Source organism: Apis mellifera, linkage group LG1 (assembly GCF_003254395.2).
Source record: "Apis mellifera strain DH4 linkage group LG1, Amel_HAv3.1, whole genome shotgun sequence".
Classification (NCBI taxonomy): Eukaryota; Metazoa; Arthropoda; class Insecta; order Hymenoptera; family Apidae; genus Apis; species Apis mellifera.
In genome coordinates this window covers 15,656,381-15,668,512 of record NC_037638.1, presented here as the reverse complement: position 1 = coordinate 15,668,512, position 12,132 = coordinate 15,656,381, and the positions used below count along the sequence as shown (strand labels likewise).

Here is a 12,132-nt window from a genome sequence, read left to right as displayed (position 1 = left end):
CATGGAAAATAAAAATTCTATCTCTTCGATTCACGCGTCATCCTTCACTCTCTCTCTCTCTAACTTTTACATTTTTTCCTTTTTTTTTTTTTCCTTTCGACGATCGAGAATCCGTAGAACCGGCCCTGTTTCGCGATACCGCCCACGTCCTTGGGATAAGTCGAGCGATATTCCGATAAAACAGATTCAGAAAGGACGAAAAAAAAAAATAAAAATAAAAAAAAAGAAGAGAGAGAGAAATAATGGGGCCACGTGGAAGGTGTCAGTGGGAGAGGAGAGTTGAATGGAGGAGGACAGGGAGCAGGTGTAGGAGGGACACAATTAAAAAAAGCTCGAGCCACGCTTTTGTCCGTAGGCAGCCGGCACACGAGCTCTCGCGTTTCCCGCACACACGTCGCTTCCTTGAAAAGCCCTCTCTCGCTCATTGTCGCACACACGCCAGCGCATCCCTCCCTCGGTCTACCATCCCTTTTCGAACCCTTTGTCTTATTTAGTTCTGCCTCCGTTTTTTTTTCGCGCTCTCTTCAATCTCGACGACGATAAATATGTATAAGATATGTGTATATATATATATATATATATTCGAAATTTTCGAAAAAGCAATGATTCGAAAATTTCCTCTCTTTTCGTCATTGGAACGAAGCGAGATCTTTACGTTACGTATATAGACTGAGAGATTCTGTGGAAGAGTGGATGGATGAAAATTTGGGGCGAAGATTCGTTATACCGATTTATATTATCCGTAAATAAATAAGTAACGGAACACTTGGAACGAAGTTGCCCGAAAAAGAAGTTCTTTGTGCATAAAAGGAAGTCGAAACTCAATTCCCGCATTCCTCTCCTCGAGTTCTCCCCCGCTGAACGGGGCGCGCGCGCTCTCAGAGGGCGTGCATCGCGTTAGAAGTTTAATATCTTCCGTTCGCAAACAAGCGTTTGAAGTTGCGCGCGTTGCACGTGACCGATATATTTGTGTAGCAGACTGGCGCGGACAATGTAGCTGATCAAATATTTTATCTCGTCGAGAACGAGAGTGGATGAGACCCCTCTTGAATCTTTCGTAATTCCCATCGATCGTGTAAATTACGCTCGAAATAAAAAAAAAAAATAAATAAATAATTATTTTTCGATACTTTCCATTTTTTATATACAATATATATAATAATATTTAAAATTGAAATCAGATCGTCGGAACATTTTTTTTTTTTTTTTAATTATCAGAATATTTTTGAACGAATATTTTTTCCGTTCGAAAATGCTCCCCGACAATTTCATTACTCTTAATTGCGAGTTTTTAATAAGAGCGCCGGCGAGTATAATTCGTACATAAGTAGACTTCCCGTGAACAAGATATGGGAGCACGAATGGGTGGAGGGGTGTCAGGCATTAAAAAGATAATTAAGAGGTGGAAGACAATGGACGTTCCAATCAAAATTCAAGGCAGACAGCATTGTGCCACCGGCCTTGCACTCCCTTCCCTTTTTCTTTTCTCTCGTTTTATCATAAATGAACGTATTCTTCTCGCCATTAAGGTGTCCGGACAATTTTGCAAGTCCACTGCTCGTCCACGAACGAACCAGTTATTTTAAAAATGAAAAATAAATATATATAAAATACGATAAAAATTCAATATACCTTCGTCCAGAAGAAGATGCAAATATCATGTTCGTAATTATCATCCACGGATCTTTAGCCTTATCATTAGAAAATAATTAGAAACGACACGGTCGGATAATTACTACGGGGTGAGAGGTAACAAAGCTAACAAGCTATTGGCAAGAGGCAGAAGGATTTAAATGTGCTGCGGAAATCGAAACCTCGTAACATCCTGTCGTAATGAGGGAACAATGTCTGGGAAAACAAAGAGGAGTAACAATTGCCACGGCGTCTCTGTCTCCAACTGCGGAGAATCACACCAACTGATGATTGAATTTTCCTCCTTCCGCCATCTTGTGTTTTATCTCAAGGATAATTGAAAAGAATCGCGGCGAATAAAATATCCACCCCTAATAAATACATCTAATTGTCAAATAAACGAGATAGTAAGCGGCATATGATCAGATCGTAGCTCCAGGCACCCCTCTCCATACATTCCTCCCTCCACGGGGAAGGAAATATAAAGTTGATCACTGATAAAGTATCTTCATCCACTCCCTTTGATCTTAAAAATTGATGTTTCCCAAATCTAAAAATTTCTAACTAAGAGCAAGGAAATTAATTTTTCTTTTCTTTTTTTCAGAAAAATATATACCGAAAGACAAAGGGAATAGAAATGTTGAGGATCGTTCGAGATTCAAAGAAGATGAAAAGATCGGTGTGGCTAATTAATGCTCGGTCGCCCATTAATGCAAGCATGGAAGGGTCGTAACTGCCGCGCTCGCCTAGTTACATAAGTAGGTGCAAGGCAGGAGGCAGGAGGCGAGATCGTAGGTTTATTGATTCGGTTTTCTCTCGCGGTAGAGTTTTTTCCCTCTCCCACCCCCAGATCCACCCAGTCCTTATCCTACCCGTTGCTTTCTGTTGCACTCCCACCGACGACGCTCGAAGTAGGACGCAACCTTCAGGGGCTCTTTTCCTTTCTCGCGCGACCCTGGCTGACCCAAAACGCTATCAAATTAGTTCCGGTATATATCGCCAATGTATCCCTGATACCGCTCTTTCGGTCCTTCGAGCATCGAGAGCACTAACGAGAACAACACCGACGATTTCGTCGAAAGAGCAGCGACTTGTAGGTAAAAAAACCTTGGTCGAATATTCTTTTCTTTCCCTTCCTCTTTGACCGTGGTCGAAGATTTCGACGATACCAAGGAAATATATATATATATATATATATATATATGCACGTTGTATAAGGGCGAACTTTAATAAGCGATCGTGGATATTTTTATCGTTCGACGATATTCACATAGCAAATTTAATAGCCCTATTATCCTGACGATACAATGGCATTATACATCTCGAGCTTTCCTCGCATAACAATCCAACATTATAAGGAAGATTTCTCTTTCGGAACATTGTCGTAATACGACGCCTTACTTCCATTCAACGTGCAGCCTATTCTGTCTTCTGCGAGCGAGTTATTAGACCCGCTCGTTCCATTTCGAGAACAGTTTGATTAACGATTTTCGTCGCGGCTCCGATATAACGACCACCGATCCTGAAACACGATCCCCTCGTAATTTTCATCGTAAATATCCACCTTCGTTCGCTCTTCCTTTTCTTTTTTTTCTTTTCTTTTCTTTTCCTCCGGACGGAAATAAATACGTTCGAGATACATTCGTGTTTATTCCTCTTACGTCCACTACGGTGGAACATCCTGTGAATAATAATGCGTCGAGTCGAGTTAAATTCCTATTTGAACCGAACTATATATATATATATTCGATCCTACAGTTCGGATGGAACGATGCAACCGGAAACGACGTTTACGCGAGCGACGGTGAAACCGGGGGAAAAAAACCGGACCAGAAGAGATAAAGATCCCCGCCACGTCACGACGAGAACGAACGTAACATAATATTCCCAATCCGCCGTGGAAGCTTTAGAAACGAGATAAAGAAGAGCTCGCAGATACAATTAATCCTCGAAAGTCTGCCCCTATATATATACACATATATACACCGCCTGTATTCTTCGTTATTCTTTTCGTGAATGAGAAATGAAAAAGGAGATAACCCGGATCGAAAATGAATTTAAAGGGTTAATTCGTTTGAAACGGGATTGTACGAAATTTATAATTTCATCGAAATTGTTTTCTCATTGTCCATGAAATTTTTTAATAATGAACGAAAGTTGCTCTCTATCAGGTTGTTAAGATTACGAAGAATTTGATTGGTGAATTTTTTTCATGAGATATTTTAATAATCTATGATAAGTGATAAAATAATTTTTTTCCCTCGACGAAATAATTTTGGGCTTAATTTGGATTAAAGAAAATCATTATCATTTTAATTTACATCGTTGGCATCGTTTTACATATATCGTATTAAAAATATTAATGGATATAAAATATAAGGCGAGAGAAGAAGATACGGAACGAATGGTGTAAGTGATAAAAATTAAATCTAAAAACTTTTTTAAGGTAACTTTTAAAAATTAATTTCAGGAAAATTTCTCCTTTAAAAAATCCTTTAGAAAATTGAAGAATTTTTTTATCGGAAAATAATCAATTTTAATTCTTCTTATCGCTCTGCTATACTCGGCTCCCTTTATTATATACGTGGATGCGTGGACAATTCACGATAGTGAATTTAAAGGGATGCCATCCTGGAATTGCTACTTCTGGAATAATTCTTTACTTTGCGACAAATGAGCAAACTTTCCACAATGGTACAAGAGTAAATAATATTATCCTTCCACTAAGTAGTTGGCAGTGAAAAGTTGCAAAATATTTGAAACCCAGCGCACGGGGTCTACGGTTTCCTGTTCAATTGTAAGAATCTTATCATTTAGTGACTTTAAGAAGCTTTTGCCATCCGATGGTGAAACGAATCTGCCCTACAGGGAATAGATACGGAAACATAAGTAAAGATATTTTGGTCGATTTAACATTCCCAATTAATTGTCCGATATTATATGTAATTTAATTTAAAACGATATAAGAGATATTATTTCTCTATGAAATTTATTACAGAATATATTTACAAATTAATTCTTTAATATGTGAATTCAAATAATAAATTGTTTTTATTAATCAAAATCAATACTATGTTAAATAAAACTTTATAAATATATAAAATATAATGAATATATTTTAAAAGAATTAAATCATTAATGTTTCTTTCATTTTTTTCTTTTTAATATAACTTTCTAATTAGATATTATTTCGATTAAAATAACCATGAAAATTTGAGAATTGATTCAATTCTATATATATACACAAATTTTCATTCAAATTAGGATTTTCGTATCAAATGAATTTTCTCGTAAACGTTTTTGACTAATTTTATCTTGAAAAATTCAATTTAGAATTATCGAAACAGAAAGGCATAAAATCACGGTTTGATATTATATAATGGTTTTGATATCCTGGTCGTTTAAGTAAATCATGATTGATGTCTCGCTCTTCGAGCGAGTCAGAGGAGGCAGATTTGAAAAGAAAGCTAGTGCAATTCTTCTACGGTAGAATCTAGCGACTCACCGGTTTCCTAAAGTGTTTCTTTAACGTTCGGATATCGTGGCCGAAAGCGAGAAACGAGGATAAATCTCTTGTAATCCACGCAATTTGACGATATATTCACCTCCTCGAATTGATAAGCTACGCTATATATCCCCCGACACAAATGGAAAATATTCGATCAAATTTATGTATGCGTGAGAAATGTTTGGGTGGAAATTGAATAGTTTCAAAAGATGATATTCTGATGTTTTTTTATGGAAATTTTTTTTATGAAGATCAATCTTGTTTTTTAAAATGAATTTTTTAATAAAATTCAAATTAAAATATTTCTTAAAACAATATATTTAATAATTTTTCAGCATAGATTATTTCTTTTTATAAAAAATGTCTATTTAAATGATCAATTTAAACAATGCATATATATAATTCTATTTGAAAAAATAAAATTGATTTTCATATAATAAATCTTTGACATTGTCATTTAAATATACAAAAGAAAAATATTAAAATGTAGTTTTGAAATTGTTCAATTTTTATCTAAATATTCGTCACAAATAATCATTAGATGTTTCAATGATAAAAAAATTCTATTCGATAAGAGCAAAGCTTCATCTGCACGTGTCCAATATTTCTGACATTTTTTGACGTATTGCGATGTAATCAACGTCGAGCATTCTTCTCACGAAAAAGAAGAGGAAGAAAGAAGAAAAAAACGACAGGTCTAACAAAGATAATGTTAATTTCCTCCTACGTTACAGAAAGGTCAAACGAGAAAGGAGCTCAAACGCTTTGATGTACCATTGATCAAAGTCGATTAACCCATCCACAATTTTCCACAAATTCGTCAATTCATATTTCATGAAAAATCATCTTTGAATTCGAGATGATTGATTTTATATAGATAGAAAAATTGAAGAGAAAAAAATTTAATCGATCGCGTTGGAAAAAATAAATTTCCAAAGAGCTTTGTAAATAAAAAAAATAAAAGATGCGAGAAACGAAAGTTGAGGAGAAACGAAACAGGGAAAAAAAAAAATCAATAAATACAACAGTATATACGTGAGAATAGTTCGTAACACAATGGCCTCTTTAAACTCTCCTTTGCAGTCTGCGAAAGACGCGCGACCCTTAAATTGCATTTGAATAAAGCAATTTGTGCACGCAGCGTAATCCAATTCGGCCTTCTTGCTAGTTTTCGCTACGCGAAAGCACCGATAAATCAACCAGTTGCGCCGCGCATCGAGCCAAGCACACCCCTGCGATATAACCATATGGCTTAATTTCATTCGTTTCGCTCTGTAATTCCCACCCCTGAAAAAAAAGGAAATGTCCGAACCGCAAGAGCTGTTTGATACGTTTTATAGAAGTAATCATTCTACTCTCGATCGCGATATACATTCTCTTTTCATTCATTTTCTTATTTTTTTTTTCCCCTCTTTTTCTTTTTATAAGCGAGACAAGAAAAATATCATTGATCTAAAAAACACATCTACGTATCGTGTTGAAAATGTGAACACGAAAATATCCAGAACGTAGTAGCATTGTAAACCAGCGCGACAAATAGCGCAATAGTATGACATATTCTAGGGCAGCACATTCGAAATCGCGAAAAATCAATAAACGATTAACTCTTACGCGGTGTTATCCGAATTTTCCAGATTCGCCGATTTAATATTCGCGCTTCTCTAAAATCTTCGTTAGAATTATCGCTCGTCTTTAAACAAATATTTAGACAGAAAGAGCTTTGATCTTCGTCTAATTTTGAGATGTTAAATTAAACCATGTGGAAAAAAACGACGAAAAGAATCAATAAACCAAATCTCCCGAACTAACAAGATCCAAAATTATCTAATATCATCTGCTTCCTGTTAACTGTGAAACGTATACTCGGTTTCCCTTATGTCTTCTATGTGTATCAAACGAGCCACCGTGGTTTGCATATTATCAGTAGTAGGCTATCGAATTAGAGAACAAGGGAGGAACGGCGCAATTAATCGGCAATCGCGTTCGATCGCCTCCATTCACCGAGATCTCGTATCTACATCGCGTATGCATTGTAGAACAGTTCATTTTCTATTCGATCTTTTAATCATTTCGTAAATTTTCATCGTTACAATTACAACAGTATATATTCGTTTTAGAGAAGCATCGAAGAGAAATTGATCGAAAGAAAAAATCAAAGAAACAGTATCGTTTCTAGCAGTTCGAGAAACTTCCGTGGAGAAACATTTCACAGAGGAAGCAGAGAACAAAAACGAAACGCAGAGGTACAGATCAAGGCAGGTGAGACAGCTATATGCTATGGAATAGCGCTAAAAAAACACCGAACAGCCAGAAATTAAAAACATTGCAGTCATGTTACATGTATATACAAGATAGCTCGATAGCCAATAGTAGCATAATTTCCGCATATCAAATAATTTCAATGAGATTTACGAGAAAAGACAAAAGAAATGACATATTTGTTAATTATACATTTTTAACCATATTTCCTTTCGAAACAGTATAATTCAATTATCGATTCGATAATGTATATTGATTATAATCATAGAATTGTTCAAAACATATGTTATTCTTCCAAATTACGTTATTGTTATAATTAAGCACATAATATAAAAATTTAGCTAACTGCATTTAAATATAATTTCTACAAAAATAGTTTTTAAATTACCAATCTCATATTCCTTAAAAAAGAATAACTTTTTATCTATGAATTATAACTTCTATCTATGATCAATAATAATCAACATCAAAATTATTATTAAAGAAGACTAGAAGAAGAGAATCGAGAATCGAAAAAGAACATAAAGAAAAACATTAAACATTAAATAATGTATTAAACATTATCCATGTTTTTTTCATGTTACGTAAAATTTCCTTGAAATTATTTAGTTTTGATATGTAGTTGATAATCGTGCTGGTCCTTAATGCATCAAAGCATTGTGTACATCGATATATACACATTGTATATGTATCACGAGGTACAATCGCAGGGGGGATATATGTACGTAAGTACAGTATTCGAGAACATCTAGTCAGCCGAACATCTATAAAAACACCAGATAAAGAGAAAGAAATAGAGATAGAGATATAGAAATAGATACTAGAAGAGAGAAAGACAGACAGCCATCTCACCGCCCGCCACAGCTCAAAGCACTCACGAAATATCACGGGGGAACACGACAAAAAGAGCCACCGTTGTCTTTTTTTCGCGCGAATATTTTACTCTATACTCGGGGATACGTTATAAGCTTTCGTGTTTTTATAACCTAAAAAAGCGATTGCACTGCTCCGTATTGTACGATGTGATGTACCCGGACCGGTGAACGCCGTGGTGCCACCTGACAGACTCCGGGAAATTTGAGAAAACAAGATTTCCTTCGGCCCATGCGCGAAAACTTTAATCGAATTTTGGCTTGCAGTGCCGACAACGGACGTATCTTCGCTTCACTGCACACGGCCCTACATTCAAAATTCAAATTTTTCCCTCCGCAATATCGAAATCTATCGAACGAGTAGGAAACATCAGTATCTTTTCGAATAACGTTATGTTAAATCTTCTTTCCAACATAATCAACTTTTGAAACAATAAACAATAGACAATAAAGCTCTTATTTAAAAAAAATAATTCGCTTGCGCGATGTTTGAAACGCATGACTTATGACGACATTTTCTACAGCGGTGGATATAAAATTTACAATGATTAATTTGATCAGAAAAAACATTTTCTACTTGTTTATAAACTTAATTATTATCTTTCCGTCACGAAAAATGCTTATTAAATTCACTTACCTTCTTTTTTGTTCCAAAAACATTTTATTGACACAAAAAAACTTGTAAGATTAACACTGAATAACGTACTCGCGCGTTAAATGAGCTGTAACTGATTGTTGAGCCATGGAACAAGAAAATCGTACATGATGCGACATCTGTCGACAAATATTTGAACTATTTAAAATGGCTACTTATTAGACTTTATCTATATTAATATATATATCATTAAAATTATTAAAATTATATTAGAATTAAATATCATTTAAAAAAATTTTTAATTAATATTATATCGTTATATATCATTCATAATTATCAATACCAATTGTATGTATCAATTATTTTGATATATTATAAGAATATATTATTAAAATGTGTCTAGTTATTTACTTTCTTAAAAAATATAGTAATATTGTAATAAAAATGTAGTAATATTTATAATTATTTCTTATTCAAAAAATATATATAAATAAATAATATATATAAAATAATAATATAATATATATAAATAAATAATTATTATTGATTATTTATTAAAAATAATTATATTGACAATATATCGATTAAAATATTGCGATTTATATATTGAAAAGTTATGACACATTTATTATTATATATATTATTTTATATATTAGTTTGTATATATTATTATAGATATGTATTACTAAAAATGAATATTATTTATTTAAACAAAATAACAATCAAGATTATCAGAAAAATTTTAGAAAGAATATAAAATTAGTAAACTAATTATTGAACCTGTCACCTGTCATTTATTCTCTAATTTTAATTTAACTAGAATAATGCTATTAATTTATTAATTATATTATTTTTTCTTTTTAGTTATTATTAACTTTTTTTAAAGAAATTTTTATTTATTTAATTATATTCTTTTTTGTTTTTTCCAGAAAGAATTTTTTAGCAAATCTGATAATAAGCAATCAGATGCTATTTTGCTATTAAAATATTTCTTGAATTTTCATGTCAAGAAATCACTTTTTGTATTTTTACAAATAAAAATAAGATAAAAAAAGTTTTAAAAAAAAGTATGAAAAAAATTATTGACGTAAAAATTATATACATATATATAAATTTCATTAATTCGAAATTATAAAGATTCGTAATAAATGTTTGTTTAATAATATTACGATATCGTCATTGTTTGACGTCTATTTGATATCACACTTTCCGTCTTTTCATTTATATATAGTTAAAATTATCAGAAAAATTCTTTTTGTGAAAAAAGTTGAGAAAATAATATAATTAATAAATATATAGATATTAGTCTCCCACTCGTTATTTGTTTTCCTTTTATCTCATTTTCTATATGAGTTATAACACTGTTAATTCGCTAATTATACTTTTTCCTATTTTTTCACAGGGAATTTGAATTCACTAATTATATTGTTTTTTCACACTTTATTCATAGAGACAATTTTTTTAACAATCTAATATGATACTTCACTATATATTTTATCTTTACTATTCTTACGCCTACGCCTGGCAACATCATATGGTTTAAGTTCAGAACCGTCAGCTAGTCAGTTTATGATAATGGCTGCACCAGTGAAAAAACGCGATGTTCAACGAAATTTTGAAGATAGAAGCAGCGACGATGATGATCACAATTCATCAAATAGTGAGGATAATGAGAAAGAATCATTGGAAGAACAAGTAAGAAATTTAAATCAGACAAATCAATGTAAAACGTCATTGGTTAATCTTAACCTTATTTTTGAGCACGCGGTCATAGATTTAATTTTGTTTTAAATCATTCTTTATGATGATTGATATTTATTGAAAATGAAGTATAATTAAATATATTGTGCAAAATTAAAAATTTTTTACAAAAAACATTTATTACATTACGTATTTAATTTGATTGATTATAATTGATGAGGTTGTCATTCCATAAAGATATTGTTAAATATTACAGTGTTGTGATAGAAACATCTGTGCTAGAAAATTATTACTTAAAATTTAACATAAATAAAATGTAAAAAGAATAGATTATTTATTTTTGTGCTTCATTCATTTAAGTTAAATAAATTTAATATTTAATATTTTAATATTTTACAAATAAATGATTATGATAAAAACATAAGATATTAATAGAATTCTTAAAATATAAAATTTGTTTAATTAGGGAATGGAAATTCAAGTAGATTTTGAAGGAAGAAATCCATTGGATCCAGATTATCATGGCATTAAGACTCTGTTACAACAACTTTTTTTAAAAGCTCATATTGATTTAGGTGGTCTCACAGATTTAATTATTTCTCAAAATTATGTAGGTTCAGTTGTTAAACAATCGGAAGATTTAAATGAGTCAGATGATGAAGACAGTGATATCAATGATGTTTTTGGTATTACTACAGTAATTAATTTATCTAGTGGACAAGTAAGTATACATATAATATAATGTTATTTACTTAATGTGAAAATTATTTATTAATAAGCTAATTTATTTTAGAATTATCCTTGTATACAACAACTTAGGGATTTATTGAGACAATTGGCAAATGAACATGCAACTGATGCTGCAAATACTATGATAAAGGATGTTCTTGAAAATGATTCAGAAGCATTAGGTTTATTAATTAATGAAAGATTTGTCAATATTCCAGCACAAATATCCGTACCACTTTTAGAGAATTTAATTTCTGAGATAAAAAGAGCAAATAATAAGAAAATGCCATTTAATTTTTCATATTACATATTAATATGCAAACTCTACAAAACAGAAGACAAAAAATTGGAAAAAAAATTGAAACATAAAAAGAAAGATAATACAGAAGAACCAGCTATTCTATGGAGCAATCCAGAAGAAGAAATTTTTGCAGAAGAAGCAACAATAAGTTTTGAATTTTCCGTTGAAAAAGAGTCAGATAGTGGTTTGTCTGGAACATGGACTGAAACTGATGATGAAATGATACCTTACAGAAGAGTTCTTCTGTTTGAAGCTACCAAATTGCAACCAATTATTGACAAAATAAAAAATCATATTTCTTAATCAATCTAAAAGACTAACATTAATTCATATTCCTAAAAAAAATCCTTCCTTTGGTGTATTAAAGGAAGGTATACGCTTTTCAAAGATAATTTCTTTGACAATCTATTGTACAATGAACTATTGTATCATACAGTATATGTAATCAGCTTTTTATAATACACCTTTTCATACTGCTTACTGCAATCTGTTTCCCATCACTTATCCGTTAACCTCGTCTTAAAAATATTTGAAT

At 32.0% G+C, this 12,132-nt stretch overlaps 2 protein-coding genes across 2 annotated transcripts in view; one reads left to right on the top strand and one right to left on the bottom strand.

Annotated features, from left to right (window-relative positions):
• Positions 1 to 9,013, bottom strand: part of LOC410021 (protein Skeletor, isoforms B/C) — a 60,714-nt gene extending 51,701 nt beyond the window's left edge. The window contains exon 1 of the mRNA XM_016913442.2: positions 8,909 to 9,013. The gene's annotated coding sequence lies outside the window, so the exon portion shown is untranslated. The remainder of the gene's footprint in view (positions 1 to 8,908) is intronic.
• A 1,253-nt stretch (positions 9,014 to 10,266) lies between these two features.
• LOC413674 (protein BCCIP homolog) lies at positions 10,267 to 12,083 on the top strand. Its single transcript, XM_003251575.4, has 3 exons — positions 10,267 to 10,561; positions 11,034 to 11,288; positions 11,361 to 12,083. The coding sequence occupies exons 1-3, from the start codon at positions 10,436 to 10,438 to the stop codon at positions 11,898 to 11,900; spliced, it is 921 nt and encodes a 306-aa protein (XP_003251623.1). The 5' UTR covers positions 10,267 to 10,435; the 3' UTR covers positions 11,901 to 12,083.
• Positions 12,084 to 12,132: the final 49 nt, after the last annotated feature.

What these genes read in the sequence shown, in the direction of transcription:
- LOC413674 (XM_003251575.4), top strand. Translation starts at nt 10,436, where the DNA reads ATGATAATGGCTGCACCAGTGAAAAAACGCGATGTTCAACGAAATTTT. An exon ending in AAGAATCATTGGAAGAACAA is followed by an intron (nt 10,562 to 11,033) that starts GTAAGAAATTTA and finishes TTGTTTAATTAG; the next exon opens with GGAATGGAAATTCAAGTAGA. An exon ending in TTAATTTATCTAGTGGACAA is followed by an intron (nt 11,289 to 11,360) that starts GTAAGTATACAT and finishes AATTTATTTTAG; the next exon opens with AATTATCCTTGTATACAACA.